This window comes from Erigeron canadensis, chromosome 2 (assembly GCF_010389155.1).
Source record: "Erigeron canadensis isolate Cc75 chromosome 2, C_canadensis_v1, whole genome shotgun sequence".
In the NCBI taxonomy this organism is placed as follows: domain Eukaryota; kingdom Viridiplantae; phylum Streptophyta; class Magnoliopsida; order Asterales; family Asteraceae; genus Erigeron; species Erigeron canadensis.
Window position 1 is genome coordinate 25,304,428 of NC_057762.1, and position 18,990 is coordinate 25,323,417.

At 31.8% G+C, this 18,990-nt stretch overlaps 3 protein-coding genes across 3 annotated transcripts; 1 reads left to right on the forward strand and 2 right to left on the reverse strand.

Moving 5' to 3' along the window:
- Positions 1–1,251: 1,251 nt before the first annotated feature.
- On the forward strand, positions 1,252–6,271 carry LOC122589081 (protein CMSS1). The gene is made up of 7 exons (XM_043761325.1): positions 1,252–1,564; positions 1,979–2,174; positions 3,864–3,936; positions 4,152–4,201; positions 4,608–4,721; positions 5,731–5,908; positions 5,993–6,271. The coding sequence occupies exons 1-6, from the start codon at positions 1,294–1,296 to the stop codon at positions 5,864–5,866; spliced, it is 840 nt and encodes a 279-aa protein (XP_043617260.1). The 5' UTR covers positions 1,252–1,293; the 3' UTR covers positions 5,867–5,908; positions 5,993–6,271.
- A 1,943-nt stretch (positions 6,272–8,214) lies between these two features.
- Positions 8,215–9,488, reverse strand: LOC122587952. Its single transcript, XM_043760103.1, has 2 exons — positions 8,605–9,488; positions 8,215–8,431 (listed from the first exon to the last, which is right to left on the reverse strand). The coding sequence occupies exons 1-2, from the start codon at positions 9,486–9,488 to the stop codon at positions 8,215–8,217; spliced, it is 1,101 nt and encodes a 366-aa protein (XP_043616038.1).
- A 2,599-nt stretch (positions 9,489–12,087) lies between these two features.
- Positions 12,088–15,207, reverse strand: LOC122586431 (probable receptor-like protein kinase At5g59700). Its single transcript, XM_043758421.1, has one exon. It carries the CDS (start codon positions 14,971–14,973, stop codon positions 12,529–12,531), a length of 2,445 nt encoding a protein of 814 aa, XP_043614356.1. The 5' UTR covers positions 14,974–15,207; the 3' UTR covers positions 12,088–12,528.
- Between the last annotated feature and the right edge of the window lie 3,783 nt (positions 15,208–18,990).

Genomic DNA, 18,990 nt, shown 5'->3' on the forward strand with positions numbered 1-18,990 from the left:
CACCACTAGGAACACCAAAATCCCCAAATTTGTTTTCTTATTATTATTTGAATTAGTTAATAAAATTAGGAGGATGAATTTCATATATCAATTTTTGTGGATTGGAAGATTGTGGAAGAATTAGTGGAAGAAAGGATTAGTGAGATGGAAGAACTAGTGATAGTGTAAATCACCAACAACATATGGTTGGACTCCTTCCAGCATGCCACGTTTTCTTTCAATTTTTAATGGGTATTATACCCGTTAGCCACTAAAGTTTCAACTAAATTAACCCCGAATCTCAAAATAAAGTACTAGGAAATTATTTTAAGGACTAAAATACATAGATTATTGATTATTTTATCTTTTACATTTTTGGGGTGTTACATGAGCCCATTGAACTCACATGATAAACCCGTAAAGCCCAAACCACACGAATTTAATACCTAAAGTATAAACTAGCTGAAAATGACTCAATGGGTTGGTGGCCCATTGGTAAGGTCTTAAACCCTGAGGAAATTCACCAGGGTTCGAATCTCATTACCTACATTTGTAGAAGTGGATTATTAGGGGGGTTTATCAAGAGTCATGGATTTTATCCTAGGCATGCGTGGTTTAAGCTCTGCATATTTCCCAATTGGATGTCAATGTGGTGTCTCAAATGCAAACTACTAACCATTAATTAGTTGTTAATTAAAAAAAATACTAGCTCAAAATGAGTTTAGAGATGACGAATACATAATTCTTCAGTTAAGTGGGTATTTACGTGCGAGCTTATCTTAGGGTCAATGACAATCCGTGCGATTGTTTATTGGTATTAGTTTTAATATTGAACAATAACTCGCTATAGTCGTTGTATATCTTTGAGGATTCTACCCTCGAGCATAACTTTAGTATTCTTGCTTACGATCCGATAACCGAGATGGATAAATACCCTTTGTTACAACATCTTAAAATTAAAATGACATGCATTAAGACGCTTGTACCTCACGCTTATTCTGTCTGTACGTGTCTTAACAATGGCAAAACGCTAAATACTGTATAGACATAGATACGCAGACATAGATTTGTTTTGGTAAAGAAAAAGAGTAAAAGAAGACATAAAAATATCTCTCATGACAATTGACAAATATGAGGATGCTTAATGTAATAAATATTTGAAGGAACAGGACATGGTTGAAAGAAAATTACAAGGATGGTTTGTGTAATTTACCTTAGGTTAAAGGATACATTGGTGATTTTCTCACAATTTAATACCTCGTTCCTCTGCAAACCTAAACAAAAAGGCCACCAAAATTAAGTTGCAGTTTAACCATGGCAAAACCACAACAACACTCAAATTCAAAAGCAAAAACAAAATATAATAAGAATAATAAGTTTTCAAATAAGCTCAAACCCATCTCAAAATCATCCAAAAAGATTAAAAAAACCAAACCCAAACAACAGCAGCTTCCGCCGCCGCCACCAGGATCACCACCACCGGCACTGTTGACCACCGCTTCACAGCAGCTTGACTTTTTCATTCAACAGTATCAATCGTCTAATGGGTTTCAACTTTCCTCTCTTGAACTTGAATCTTTTTCAGGTCCTCTTTTTTTTCATTATTATATACTTTTTACTACAGTATTATATATGTATTTCATTGCTGAATGTGTGTGTGTGTGTATATATATATATATATGTATGTATTGCAACTTAACAGGAGTATATACGACCAAAAGGTGTTAATTTTAATGATAAGTGGGCCTTTGTAAAATCATATTAAGCTGTTATTATATAAGAAATACTAATAATTATCATTTCGTTCTTGTTAGGACGTGTAATTTGTATAAAATCATATTAAGCTGTTATTATATAAAATCATATTAAGCTGTTATTACATGTTGCACATTACTATGTTTGTTGATACAAAAAAATATTTGTTGTCAACACCGATGAAATGTTGAATTTAATGCTAGTATTCTTATCTTGATGAAACTCGATATAATTTTGTTTGCAGAGGCATGTATTGTCAAACTATCTGATAGTGTACCTCAGGATGTCAGTAATTTAAGTGAACACATGAAGTCTTCCTTTGGATCATCTTGGAAAGAAGCCTTGTGTAAAAAGCAGATTCCTGGGAAAAGTTCTGTACCTGGGAGTCCCGCACTACTTACGATTAGTTTATCAGCACTAAGATCGCTAGAAATTCTCAGGTACGTAACTGATGAAGCCAGGTGGTCGTATATATTCTCTTGGTACCAAATTTGCCAAATGGATGGTTTGGGAAGCCACATTTTGAAATGGATCGGGCTCAAAATGTGTCAGGTTGCGATGTGTTGATTTACCAATACCATTTTATCCTATTTTTTGAAATGTATGTTACTACCAAGTATGTTCATCTCTAGGAGCATCAACATCTACGGTACCCAATTCCCCTCGAGGGTACAGAGATGTAGACAATCTTACCCCTACTGTTTCCGAAGGGACCTCTAGCCAGAGCGTGTAAGTGTGTGTGTTACGAGTGGAGGTGGGTGGGTGTAAGCATAAAATACGCTTTACCTGACTTCATTCTTGGTCCATCAATTTGAAATGCTTCATTTATAACTAGTTTAAACTATCTTTACCAATTCATCCCCATCAATCATATTAAAAAACCCAACATGTAAAAAATTGCTAGAAGGAACCACAAGAATACCACATACAACAACAATACCATATCCTGCTGGTATATGGGTTTTTGGGAGGTACGATTGACAGTCATACCCCTGCCCAATAGTAGAGAGACTTCTTCTACGAAAACCGCCAACTTATAAAGGGAACCACAAGATAGTATTTTCTAAAAGAACATATAGTCCAGTTACAAGCTCAAAGTTCTTGCCGAACTATCAATTTATTCTACATAAAAGCATAACAATGGGAATGTAAGCAAATAAGTGGACACAACCATATAAATCATCAAAGATTAAATTTTGGATAAGTGGTCAACTAAGGAGCTAGCAATGCAAGTTACCCTGTTTATATAACGTATTTTTTGAATAAAAAAGAAGACTCTTTTATAAATGCTCCCTCTCAAAGTTTCAGCATTCGGATGCTTTTTTCATATCCAAGTTGTTCTGCTTCTTTGACAGCATCTTGTGGAGCTTTGGCTGTTTTGAAAACTAAATAAGTACGACTAATATAGGGTATCATGGAGTTGAGTAGCAATTCCACAACAAGGAAATAATTTACTCGTAGTTTCCATGTAGCATCTGTGGGATAGGAACAAGGACTGTTGAATTTCTCTGGCCATATATCCGAGTATCCCGTAATCACGATTGACAATGAGAGTACTAATTTAAACAAAGAGAGATAATTTTCTACACTAAGTTTATGATAAAGATTAGTAACCTTGACAACGTTGTTGAACTTGACTTGGCAGTGATACTGCTAATTGGCAGAGTTTGTCATTTTTGAAATTGATCGATTCTTATAAAAATTTGGCAGAGTTTGTAATTTTTGAAATTGACCGATTCTTATAAAAAATGTCAATGTTAATTTATAAGGTCTGGTGAAAAACACGCATGGAAAGGATTGATATTGAAAAAAAGTTAGATTTTGGAAAAAGATGTTTATATGGATTGACCGGGTTTACTACTGGAAAAAGTGGGTCATTCGAGATTTAGAAGAAAAGACTAATTGAGAAAAGGTTGCTTTGATTTTCCGTTAATTATAAATTGAAAATCAATTTGTTATTTTATATTTTTAAAAATCATCATCTGCTACCTTGTGCGTGTATTGAGTTGGTCATTACTGAAAATGGTCTATCTGTAAACAAATTGAAAGGTTGCCTAAATATGAACACGTCTATTCTCAAGTTATTTGAGGTTTTTGTATGTATTTCACTCTTCATTGCTAACATGCAGGAGTTTGAAGCCTTTCACTAAAGAATGCCATGCCGCAAAACTTTTTGCTAAGCATTTGAAGATTGAAGATCAGGTAATAATTGCTTTGGAACCTTACCTGTTTCTCATTGATTTCTATAACTTCTTCGTTGTTCACTTTCTCTATGTTGGTCTGGATTTTGGATGTTTACATGAGATTATTGTTATAAAGGTTTAGTCTGGACCCTTTGTGAAATAATTTCTAGAATTTCCATATATTAGATTTTTATATTTCTGACAGTTTGTAGTTATCACTTATACTGCCTTTAGGTTTCTTGCTTGACGAATCACGTTAATGTTGCTTGTGGTACACCTAGCAGGTAAATGTGCTGTGTATTTGCTTTCACATTGTTCCACCATCTTTTACATTTTATTTTGGGTAAAAGGTTACCGCTTGTTAACTTTATAAATCGCCAAATATTAAACAGGCGAAATGGCTGTGTGCCACTCTGACTAACACAATGAACGCACAAGTGTATTTGGCAACATTTAAACTTTTCAATTTGATGTTATTTCCACCATTTTATCACTCTCTGATCTGGTATCGATAAAGAATAACCCAAGTTGACCTGTTTTCGTATAAATCCATTAATGTTTTTTCATCTACATTCATTGATTTAAATCTGATAATTTCATACATAGAAGCAGGCTTTTAGTATTGCAGTTCTTATGCTGGGCATCTAATACTTATTATTTGGCTGATACATTAAACTTCAAATGTTTCAGGATCAAAAAGTTGATTGACATGGAAGCGTTGGGACTGTCACGATTATCTGTTATTGTGCTTGATATGTATACAGATGTCAAGGGATTCACTCTTTTTAACATCCCTCAAATCAGGTTATACATCTGAACTACTATATTGTTTTCTCTGAATATTATGAATTATTTTAGTTAGATACGAGTATGATTTTACAAGAAAGTAAAGTATTATATAAATAATGTTCCCCACCCACCCACACAACAAAGCAATCACAGATAATAATGATACTCTAAAACTTTCTCTAAATTTAGAAAGACCCATTAGAGTGTTTTTTGGTTCTCTATCTCTATATTCAGAGATAGAGGACCCTTTTAGAGGATCCATCGGAGATGGCCTAGACATTTCAATCCAATTAACTCGTTGAGTTTATAGCTTTAGCAGTCATACTCATTTGACATGTCAGAGGTAATACAACTTTAATCCATGTATTGGTACATTGGTCAAAATTCCCTTCTCTGGTCATTATAGTACGCATGGATGCGTCTTCCAAACAGCTGTGTAGAAAGTTAGAATGAAAGAACTACACTAGTCATAAGACCAGCATCAAATAGTTATAGCAACATACATAGATATACCGATAATAATAATGGATATCGTCACAGTAACTATATTATAAACAAGCATAGACTAAATTCTTCTTCTATAATCATATAATATGGAGCTGTGGGCCTTGTACCAACTTATCCTGCTGTTCATTTACTGCGGAAAATGTTAAAAGTTGTCTAGAGGAATAATGTTACCGCAACAGTTTGAGAAAATGTTTACAGCAACTGTATTATTTTGCCTTATAAGATGAATTTTTTATGTTTTTAACACAGCATTTGTAAGGTTTCACTTCTATGCATTTTACCCCTAAACGGCTAGACCCATTTGACAGTCTGTTAGTTAGTTAAATACATTTACCCTAATACATTTGAGATGTTAAAGGTGTGAAATTACTTGACACAAGTATATGCAAAAGTTTGAGTTAATAAATTCTGTACATTGTTTTGAATCTGCTAAAGGTAACAGTTTTAATTTTTATTTACATTATAATACATGTTTTTGTTAATGAGATTGTATATTTGTTTCCAATAAATTCCTTAGGGATGAATTCTGGGAATTGTACACAACTCATTTTCATCAACGGATCCTAGATGGCACTCTTCGAATCTGTCTATATGGTCCCATTGATGCTAACAAATTCAAAGCAAAGAAGGGAAAAACGGATGCAAATGAGTGAGCAGTGCTCTTTATATTTGGTGAAGCTCAAAAAGCTGCATAGGTACATCTTGAATTTTATATATTTATCTACAACTTTTATTTTGCAAGCTGTACTTGGCTTATTCGATTTTCGGTGGATTCTTAGACATCGAAGGTTTCATGAATGTCACAAGAAAGCAAAGCAGATGTTGTGCACACTCAAAGAAGACCAGAGAACTTGAAAATAGAGGTCGGAATCTGAAAATCAAAAAAATAAAAAAGATTGAAAAAGTAATGGTTCTTGACAGCATTAGTTTATGATATTATGTTGTTTTAGTGCAAGTATATTTTGGTTTGGAATATGTTATATTCTCCACCATATCCTAATTAAAGCTGTATTACTGTGTGTTTTGTCACGTATGAGAAAGTAGGATTTTGCTTATTATATGATGGCTATCAAGGACTGATAAGATTTTGTTGGTTTTCCTACTCTGTCATTACTGAAAAATAATTGAGATAATTTGTTATTAGCTGTAGAATGAATCAAATTACTTGAAAAATTCAAGATCAATAGTGACTACGGATGGTTTTGGTATGATGTACTGATATATTTGTTTCCATACCTATTTGGTACTGAATTTTGATAGGTATTTTGTGTTATCTAGGGAACACTCTTTTCTGAAATGCATGTTAAGCATCAAAGTGGTACTCTGATCGAGCTTAAACATTTTATGATGCCTGTGTGACTTGTAATGAACAAGATTTTGCTATACATTCTACTTGTTTTTTTATGATAACATATGGTACCTGTTATTACATAGATATATAATGAAATAAAATAGGTATATAATTGACTTAATAATTAAGAACTTAATGCATTCAATCAAAAAAAATTTTTTTTTACTTGATAAACAAAAATAACCGTCTTATATAGTTGGAGACTTAATGTTTAAAAGATAAACATAAATCACCTAATCAAGATTTATACGTAGAGGTTGGTATAAAACCTGAACACGGAAAACCCCCGAACCAAATCCGGTCAAAACCGTTTCGACTTTTGGAAAACCCGGTGGCTTGAAAGCGGTTTGGGTTTTGGATTTTCAACCGGGTTGGGTTTTCCAAAAAAAATTACAAGGAAAAAAACCGGTCATTGTTTGACCTAAAACCGAGTTCAAACCGATTCAGGTTGGGTCAAACCCGGTTTCCATCTTGTCGACCAAAAAAAGGGTTTGGGTCAGGTTGGGTCAAAACCCGTTTTTTCTGATCTTCTTTAGCCTAAACAAATTCGTTCATAAAATTACTCAATTTGTATATCATCAAAACTATCAAACAATTATCATCTCACTATAGTTAAAACACGAAATCAAGAAGGAAAAGAGAAGGAAATTCTTAGACTTTAGTTTCAAATGAAAGAAGAAAACATGTTTGTAAATCAAATAAATCAAGTATCATTGTCTTTCTGTTTTTGAGTTGTGTTGATGTAGTCTTCCAAATCAGTTTTTTAGGCTTAGTCATTGTTTTAATCCCATTTTAATGTTTTTATGGTTCTTAAATTCAAATAATATTCACATGAACTTTTTACTATGACAATACCGTTTTGTTTTTCTTCAAAGGCAAATCCTACATTAATCTTGAATTATCGCAAATAATACAAATTAACACCATGTCAAGCTAGGTTCAAACTTTGGTCTCTACCTCAACTGACAATAACCTCTATCAAATGAGCTAACCGTACATTAACACGACACTACTCTTTTTGTTAATCATTTAAATGAAATTTTCAGTAAAAAAAAATAACCCTAAACACTTCTTCTTTTTGACATAATAAACATTTTACGATATGCTAAAAATAATACACAGTAACATGAGAAACTAAAAACACAACTGGTTGAGGTATGAAATATATATATAAAAGGTTGTGAGCTAGACTTCTTGGAGAGACACTAGCTTCTGGGGCTTATCCTGAGGATACTACTTGCAACGCCGAACTCATAATTGTTGTTGTTCGAAACGCACCATTTATTAAAAAAAGACAAATTAGAAATAGCTAGCAACATAAATAATAAGTAACATAACTTATATGAAACGCTTATGATATGCAAGATAGTTTAATTATTTTACATTTCAAACCATGACCTTATGAGTATGATCATTTTCAAAATTGTAAGATAGTAATTCATATTTATAGTTGGAAAAGGAGATAAACAAACCATCAATAAAAAAAATAAAATAATAACTACTTTAAAGCCCAAGTTCATTACTTCATTATACAACATCCAAAAACAAAGTTGAAGATAACTAAAAATAAAAATTCAATCAACAATTAATCGACATCATACAATGCATATCTAAGGTTGTTGTAGGGTTGTGACACTCAAATTAGGTAGATTAATTAGGTGACATCCTAGAAGGTTTCTTTTTGACATATTTTCTAGCCCAAACATGCTTTCCGTTAATGTTGTATTTGGATTTTCCATGAGGACCATCTCTCTCCACTATCACTTTAACCATACAAGCCGAGAAAGCTACAATTCGAGCATATAGTGATTGTTCGTCTGGTCCTACATCATGCATATAGATCTCCTCGATGAAATCCCCAAAGTAACTAATCATCAAATAAATAAAAAATAATAAGTCAGTAATTTGAAAGAAATATTCGGAGTTGTTAAGAGTATTAAAAATAATATGACAGACATTAAATAAAAAAAAGTTAGAAAATATGTACACATAATTAAAAATAAAGTCACATAATTCAAATGATATATATAATATACATACCTAGTGAAATAGTCTCTAACTTCGCTTTCAGATATGGGATACCCTTTTGAGAATGTGAGGAATATGGTTCGATCATCTGGTGATACTACTTCATGTTCTTGATCGTCTTTTATGAGTGATGGAAAAAATATATTTTTAGAAGATTTGCCTAAGTCAAGCATTCGATTTAGCGAAGAACCATTTGCAAAAATGGGCCTATTTTGTAGTGCAACAATAGTGGAATCAGTGTACAATGCAAGAGAGTTGCTACTAGAAGGAAAGGGGACACTTGGACCTATAGAAAGGTAGCGAGAAATAGACCCTCGAGTAGTACAAGTTGTAGTGATAATATCGGCCATAGAGGATGCAATTGTTGGTAGAGGTGTGTCACGTTTTATAAACTGATGCATGATGTCATCAAGTGCCTTATGACAAACATCTTTTGCTATACAAGACACCTCATCCAAAATTCGGATACAATTTTTATGTAATTCCTTTAAACATATCTTCTTTCGATCCAAAAAATTTTGTAGCAACTCTATATTATGTGTGATGTTGCTTTGATCGAGTTCAGCCTTATTTTCTTTTTTTTCTATGCATTTCAAGCAAATCACAACCTCATCGATGACCAAATTTACAACGTCTAATGACAAAGAACGGAGAATGGTTTGAACAAGATTTTTTGAGGTATACCCTTCTCTCTCGACCCATAAAAGAAAACCCAATATGAGTATCGATTGAGCTACCTCTCGATGTAGAGATACGAGTAAGAGAGTCAATAATCGTCGTTCGTGACGATAAAAGACCCGATAATCTTCACTCGAGATATTTGGACAAGGAATCGTCATAGGAAAAAGCGAATGTTGTTCTGGTGAGGCAAATATACCAACATTCGTATTATACATGTTTCTAGGCAATTTTTGTATGTGTGTGCTACTATATATTTTACTTAGTGAGATTTGTTAGGATACACAGCTAGTTAACATATATATGAAGACTAAAAATGTAACGTTGTGGCAAGTAATGACGAAAAATACCTTTTCGAAAAAGTGCGGTAGATAAAATTTTGAAAATTATATGACTAATAAAAACTTCCAATAAATCTTTTTCCATAACTAGTATATTAAATTTGTTACCTCTTACTAATCCAGTTAATTATTTCCTATTAATAGCATTTTAAATTTAAATTTGTTACCTTTTTACAATGTAAAACGGAACAAACAAATTTGTAGTCACATAAAGCCTACTACTTTTGAGATCTTGAAAATTTAATATTTATTTTAATAATTAGATTTAGCTGCATTTATTTTTTTTTATATCCAATTTATATGAAATTTTTTTTTTTCACGTTCGTGTCACGGGACGGTTAGCCGTTACATCTATACGAGCAGGCAGTCACTAGGGACCGATCCGTGAAGTCATGGATCACATGAGAAGGAAAACTCACCAATTTAACCGTTACAAAAGACACGACGTTAAATTGGAGGTAAAACATCGTCTGCTCAAACTCGAACCCTAGTCTCCCAGGATCTAAACATCATTGCAGAACTTCGGAATGTCGCTGGGGTTTTTAACCCATTTGGTATGAAAACTGTTAGTTCCAAAAAAGGATTTAGGATTTAATTAGTTAAACATTTTATTAAGTGTCTCACCGTGAATCAGTATCATCAAATATCAACATCATAAATATCAACATCATAAAATAGTCTGTTGTAGTAAAAACATCATAAAATAGTCTGTTGGAGTAAAAAAAAAAAAAGTTTGATGAAAGAAACTTCAAAGACTAGTGGAATTACTCTAGAAGTCTAAATGATAACTTGAAAATATCATCGACAAGTTTTATAAATAGTTGTTGATGAACAAGTGACATAATCTAGAAACCCTACTGATTCATCAAAAAATGATTATGGATAGACACGAAGTATTTTTGTGTTTAGGATAAGACAACAAAGACACAAAGGTATGAGACATAGTTGTCAGAACATGTACTTGTCTAATCAGACTTTGACATGTGACCTTCACTCGTCTGAAGTGAATCTTTGTCTATAAAGGAAAGTCAACAACTAAAAGAAAGTGTTCGTCCAATTGTTTAGAATAATATTTTTGTAACTCTGTGTTTTCAAATATTGTTCTCAAGAACTCTATCTGCTAGCGGTTCTCCGTGTTTGATAAATTTAGTATTTATCAAACATAATCAATATTTAGTGAAGAATAATTTAAGATTAGAGTTAGTCTTTTAATTCTTTTGGTTATTCATTAAGAAGAATTCTTTAAAAAACTAATCTCATGTCTTTAATTTTCAATATGTTGTTGATTGAATGTTCTGATTGTTCACTAAATGATTAGTGCCAACAAAAAAACTCAGTTGAAAGAATATTTTACTTACACCAAAATTAAAATCTAAAACTTTAAGTTTTCAAGTTCCTTCAATAAGAACTTATCTATACCTATGTATAATTTACGGAAAGTGATATTTCTACTACAAATATATAAATTTTTATGCACAGAATACAACTGCATAATGCATGTATTATTGTAAATGGCTAAAATGTGTTGTAGGAATATCATTTCTCATAATTTACTTGTACAATATGATAAATTAATCAAATTATTGATTAATTTATCAATTCTCATTAATGATTGGTCACATATAATATAACCTTTAATAAGTCAATTACTAATGTTTATCCAAAATGTTTATTTAAACCATTGGAGTAAATGTAATGTTTTATATATATATATATATATATATTTATTAAAAACTCAATATTTAATAAATTTATGTTTATAATAAATTTTATACATTACTTTATATTGAACACCAAGATTTATAAACAGTGCTACTACTGCCCTTGTTTTATTTGTCCAAATTATATTTAGTATCATTACTTGGATTTAATCACATTGAAATAAATTTTATTCAACTTTTTTTGTTTTCCCCATTTTTAATTTTTGGTTTTCTTACATCAATATATACATTTCGATATTGCAAACAAAAAGTTTACAACACACATATATAATGTCACAACATCAATAACGAAACATAATTAAAATAATTGAAACCACACAATGCTCAAGCGAAAACCAATGAATACCTATTGTAAACTTTTGGATGTGTTTTTGCCCTTAAACATCAATAACAAAACACAATTGCAATATTTGAAACCAAAATATCAATGTTACATTGGATTTTATTTGGCTTTGCAATTTAAAACGACTCATCCGGTTACAACCTCATTTTTTAATGGTATCGGTTATCAAAGTATAAGCTGTTTGTACAACATTTTGCAAGGCTCGAGTTTATAAAGAAGAAAAATTAGTTCCATTTGAGTATTTGACTTTTGAGATAAGCCCCTAATTTATGCAGAATGGGGATATCTAATGTAGGAGCAGAATGACATGATCAAAGTAAGGAATAAACAAGTGGGCTGCTTCATAAGCAAACAATAACAATAAGTCGATAATACCCAATGTCCGGTCAAAACAAGGTACCAGATACCCAAATTCAAAGACAAAAAGATTGTTTTCATAAAGAGATCGACAAATCATATTCGTAATTCATAATTTCAAATCCAATGCTAAAAGCATGGCTGATTAAAGACTCTGGAGTCTGGTCCTTGGTCATAAATCTTGTATTGGTTTGACGTTCCTTGCGGATTTATTCTCGCCATTATTATAACTCAAATCAACCTATTTACAAGCTAATATCATCACGGATACGCTTTAAGAAGGCACAGCAGATACAAAACAAATGAAACAACTAACATATACCATCTTCAAGATCAATCACATTTCAAACCAGTGATTAAAAGGAAAATCAACTTACAAGTTGGAAAGCTTATGGTGTCAGGCAAAACACACAAAAATAAAATCTTTAATCATCTCCTATACTTCATTATACATCTTTTCCCTAATCAGAAGAAGAAGAAAAAACTTCAAATTTTCTTACCTCATTTCAGGTTTTTCACCTTTAACCATTTCTGAAAAGACTCTACTCATTGAAACACCTTCAAGATCACCAACACTTGCTTCACTAAAAAGTGTACTACTAACACCATTTTCCGCATGATTGGTTTCAGAAATAGTGTCCATTTGAGGCGTTTTTACTTCTGTTCCTTCTGGATGAAGTGCAAGTGCACCTTCAAGATTATGTGCAACATCATACATTGTAGGTCTATCAACGCCTTCTTCTGCTAAGCATTTATCAGTAATCTCCAAGAACTTCTTCAAAGACTCCATGTTCATTTTCCCCGCAAGAAATGGGTCAAAAACTTTCTCCAATTCGCCTTTTTCCCGGCACTCTTTGACCCATTCAACCAAATTGACCATTCCTCGTCCACGAGATGGGTCAATGACAGGCTTCCCAGAGAGGATTTCATACATCACAACACCGAAGGAGTAAACATCTGATTTCACTGTCAATTGTTGCCTACTCATGTATTCTGGATCAAGATAACCGAAACTTCCTTTGACTGCAGTGCTAACATGAGTCTGATTAAGCCCTGGCCCGTCCTTTGAAAGTCCAAAGTCAGCAACTTTAGCCATGAAATTCTCGTCTAACAAAATGTTTGCAGACTTGACATCTCGATGAATGATCGCTTTTGAAGAACTTGTGTGAAGATAATCAAGTCCTCGGGCTGACCCAATGCAAATCTCGAGCCTTTGCCTCCAACTCAATTTAGGCAGATCTGAGCCATAAAGATGCTCTTTCAAGGTCCCATTTGCCATGTACTCGTATATAATGATCATTTCATTACATTCGTCACAATAACCTATTAGTGATACCAAATGGCGATGACGTAATTGAGATAGCATTTCAATTTCGGTTTTAAATTCAGCCAAACCTTGACGAGATTGAGGGGTACCTCTTTTCACCGCCACTATTGTATCACCAAACAATTTCCCTTTGTAAACTTTTCCAAAACCACCAACTCCAATTACCAAGCTCTCGCTGAACTTATCAGTAGCTTCTTGAATTGCTATCAAGGGAAAGCGGTATCCAATCTTTGATCTTGAAAAGATGTTACTTTCATCAAGATCCTTATTACCATTAGAGCTCAAGCATTCTTGTGATAACTTCCTTCTATTTCTTCTGCTTATAATAAAGAATAGACAACCCAAAAGAACCACAACCAACGAAGCTCCACCAACCGAGGCGGCTATGACCCAAACTTTCTTCGTTGACCGTGAAGTCTCATCTTCATCAAGATTCCCTTTAGAATCACTAATCTTCATGATCTCGAGCCCATTAAGAATGCTTTCAGGGTAGTTGCCGTTTGTAATGCTAGTTCCTACACTTACATTTAGTAGCCTATTTCCACTTGCCCTAGTGACAGCATCCAAGAAGTAAGGAGCCCCCCAAATGTTTGACATCTGCTCACCTAGATTAAGATCTTTAACAACCAACAAGGAATTTAGGTAAATATTTAAGAGCAGCTCAGAAGGTGGACGCTCGATGATATCACAGACGTGAAACCGAACTAAGTAGGAAAACCCCGGATCAACATTAAACGACCAAGTATTATTCAAAAGTAATCCAGGATTAGACGAAGTATCTAGTTTAGTAACAGTACCATAAACAGACGGTGGAGCAATATCACGCGTTGGACCCCCTTGTGTATAATTTACAGCACTTAAATTCGACACAAACCGAATATAACTGTTATGTTTTATAAACGGACCATCTGCATTCCAAAGCCGATACAATGTATCATTTTCAGGAGAAACCGTCTGGTTACCCATATTCACCCTAGCAACCGTCTCCAATGCCTGTGTCATCAAACTATGATGGTTTCCAGGAACCTCAACAGTTTTGGCAGTAGGCGGGATAAGTTCATCCGGTTGAGACACAACTTCTATAGCATTTAAGAAAGCGAACGACTTTCCAGAAGGAACAAAAGTAATAACCAACTTATCAGAACTAACATTCAAAGAATACTCCTTAACAACAGGACTAAAATAAGGCTGGAAATCTTTCAAAAGAGTAAAACCTTGAGCAAAAACACTAAATCTAGCACTACTCAAGTTACGTGTTCCAGAATCTAGACCAAACGGAAAGAAATACAAACGAACGAAATGCCGGCCATGTTGGTTTATACTAAAAGTATAGTTTGAAGTAGTATTAACAATTCTAGCAGTTGTATACAATTCAGAACCATAAGGGGCTAATATACGTACAGAATCAGCTGATTTTACAAATTCTTGATCTGGGTTTGACAGAAAACCATGATCAGAAGTTTCTGCTATGAACACCCTTTTGCCTACTGAAGTATTTTTGGTGGATCCACAGTCTAACAGATAGTTATCTACAGGCTCAAACCCTAAGGCGCATTTCATCAAACACATGGTGAACACAACACATAATAATAATCTATATCTATCTATCTCCATTTTTGAATCAAACCCACAAAAAGAATCAAAGAATACAACAAACCAACCTCAAATTTGGGCTAAAGGTTCAACCTTTTTTCCAAATTTGTGCTAAAAATTTGATCTTTTTTATGGTGGGAAGTAGTATATGGTTTGATCAGTCTACAGGAATGAATGGGAATTTTATTTATGTTTGAGAAATAAGAATCAAATAGATAATGGTGGTGATATATGTATGAAAATAATGTGTATGTGTGTGTACATGAAAATCAGAAAAATATAGATATAGATAGATATAGAAAGACAGCTATATAATAATGTAGTATTGATGGGGAAAGGGGGGGACGCTAGTTTTTGATAATTGGATGTGGAAAACAGCAGACAAAAAGTTGTTGTTGGTAGTGATTTCAGTGAGAAGTTTCCTCCCAATTTTTTGGGTTATATTAAAAGATTAATGAGATACCGTATATGCTAATGCTATGGCGGAACCATACAAAGATGATTTTGGCTATCATCTCTGAAATATTACCGTATTGGAAATGAGGTATTACAAATATAAATTTAAAGCGTATAAACTAAAATGTTATTCGTGTTAAAAAGAAAGAATTTTACTTTAATATTTTGGTTTTATTAAACTTATACAAATACAACAACAACAACATGATCCAATCGCGAAGTATAAAAGAGTGAGATGTAAACAATTTTGCCTTTATGGTAAAAAGTCTTTTTTCATAAGGACTTCTGGATAAACAAGATAATAATAGGAAAGAGTAAATAGTTTAGTAACCATACATGTAAAAGAGAGTAAAAAATATAGTAAAAAGTTTAATAAAAGATTAAGAGTTTAGTAACCTATACATATTTATTGATTTGTAACTTTTAATAAGAACGCTTTTACCATGTTATCCTTATACGTGATCATTTATATAACCTATACATATCCAAATTGTGAGCGAGCTAATCTTATGGCTACTCGTTTTGCGAGCTCGGGGTCATAGTTGGTAAACCTCTGTGTCCACTAAAAGGATTATGCTAAGGATATAAATTGTGATCTTTACATTAAGGGGTACAAGTTCTTCCAAATGGATCATCATCGTAGTGGTTTATGTTTAGAGAAAAATGAGTATGTGATCTAAGCTTGGGTGTGTACTTTTAACATATTAATTTTTTAATAATTATTTTAAATGATTGACTCATGTTTTTTATAGATTAAAAAACAAAATGTAAAAGGATCTACTCCCAAGCTACGTGTATAACAACTATATATTCTCGCTCCTCTTATATTTATATTATTTTTTGTAAATTTATGTCTAAATATTCAACCGTTAACAACGAACACAATTTTTACATACTCATATACTCTTGTATGATAAAATCAATTAGAACTGACAATGGGTGAGGTTGATCGCTACTTGCCATCACTCCTTGTTGTAATTGAGGTTTTTGAATTTTAAAATTACATTGAAATTTTTCTTATATAAATAAAAGAGAATTGTTTCTATAAAATTTTTTAAATAAAAATCTTAAATATCAAGTTTATATTTTATTCTATAAGGATTTTAAAAATCATGACATCATAATTCGTTTTTATTTTTATTTTCTTTTAAAGTTTGTATATTTAATCTAATATGGAAACCAATTATTTTTTAGATGTTCCTTTATGATTATTAATTATTATTATGTTAAAGTTATTATTAATGATATAGAGTTATAGTCTATTTTAATTTGTAGCTTAATTATTGGTTTTCTTTTTAATTTGTAGATTAACTAAAAAAAATAATTATTAGTTTGTGTGTATTTTATAAGATTTTTAATAATGACTTTTATTCTTAAATAGTATCACTTAATAGTTAATACTAAGTAATAAATTTCATAAGATTTTTACTCTTGAATTTGAAAGTGTAGAGCAAATGAAAAGCTAATTGTCTCATATCCATTTAAATATGTAAATATATTATTATGATTATAACTTTTTTCCCATTCTCGTGTATATTTTATCAGTTTTGTTCATATATGTGATAAATAGTCAATGTTAAAATACTTTATTACATTGTGTTTAATGATTATTGCATTATTTGATTCAGAATTTTTTTCATATATAAGAATAAAACAAATATGCAATTATTCCTTTTTTAACGGCAAATTTGGGCTTAGCGGCATGCCTCTTCATATACCCAACTCCAATTCCAGAGAAACACATACTAGGATAACCCCTGTCTTCATCCTGGTAGCATTTTGCTCACACCAGGATTTGAACCCAAGACCTCACAGTCTCAGACTCTACCATATACCAATCCATCTATTAATGATTGGTAAATATGCAATATGCAATTATTCCTTTAGTATACATTATTATTGATTAACAAAATTTGTTTTAAAATGTCCGGATTGAACCCGGGTTATTTAGCTAGTTTATCAATAAACTAAAATAAGATTGTAATTTGTGTCTCGTTAATCTATATTAATATATTATAATAAATATATTTAACTTTAATTTAACTAGTTCTATAGATGTAGATATAGATTTTTAGTGTGACTCAAACTATTATATTAAATTGGTATTATTAATATAATTTATTATATAAAATATTGTAATAATGATACGGAATACATATTACATCTAAACAAAATTTGTATTGATATGATAACTTCGAAAGCTCGAATATTAACCCGTGATGTTTATTTTTCAAGGTAGCATATAGCTACTCATCGGAAGAAAAAAGGGTATAATGTTTTCTCTAACCATCTAACATGAATTGTGTGTTTATTATCATTGAATAATTTTAACGTAAACATGAGTTGATTGTTAAAATTTTGAAAATATAAAAAAGCATACTTATAGTATTTAAAAAACATAAAATACATATTTAAAAAAAAAATACTATATATAAAATATATTTATAAAAACCTTGCATCACGTATGGTCTATCATTTTATATTGTGTGAGTATGATTTTAGTATCATATTTTTGCTCTACAGAAAAATTAAAAAAGAAAAGAGGGAAATATATAATGAGGATACATATATTTAATTTTCAAGATTTGAACATATTTTGGAAGTTAGTAAAGATAACATGAAGAGTTGGCCAAAGCGCGTTTTCGGGTGTAACAACCGGACCATAGTGGTTGACTAAACATATATGGGACAATATATTTGTTATGGATCTTCTTTTTGTCTGTTTAATATTGTTTTATAAGACACATCATAGTTATATATTAATTTAGTACTCATTCTATATTCAATATTTTGACTTTAATAATTTGAAGACAGAAAGAAGATATGAGAATATTGTACTTTGGGTTGTGATTAGTATTAGCTTAGGAAAAACTATGGGTCTCCATAAAAAGAAACGGATGAACTACGATTGAATATGCATGGTAGAATTGAACTATCGACATACACATACCGTTGAAGTGTTGTTATGTGCATAGTTGTCAAATTCGTACGAGTCACGAGTCGAGTCAAAATGAAGTGAAAACGAGGCGACTCGGTAGATGTCACGTTTTAATCCAGACTCGTAGCATGACTCGTGTTTTGTTTTACGAGTCGGTACAAGTCGTACTCCGAGTCACGAGTCACGAAAATAACTTTTTATTTTTATTTTTTTTAAAACATAACTCTTTTATATGCTTTCAAATTTGATTTAAATTTTAATAATGTATACTATTTTTAGCATAAAATATCAATACAATACTATATTTTTACAATAAAAACTTATATATAGTTATAAAATTATATAATACCAAATATCCTGACTCTTACGATTCGATTCACGAGTCAAAAAATTAAATTTCGAGTCGAGTCAAAATAATCGAGTCGATAACTATGGTTATGTGTTTGATCCGATTGAAAAACTATAGGGGTGGAGGGAGCACCCTCTATCCCATCTCTAATCTCTTTTTTTTCTTTTTCTTCTTTTTCTTCCACATCATCCATTTTATACAATCTCATTTTACAATGAATAATCATCTATTACCAATTTTCATCTATTATCCGTTTCTTTCAATCTAAAAAAACAATAAAGTAAAGCATACGTGT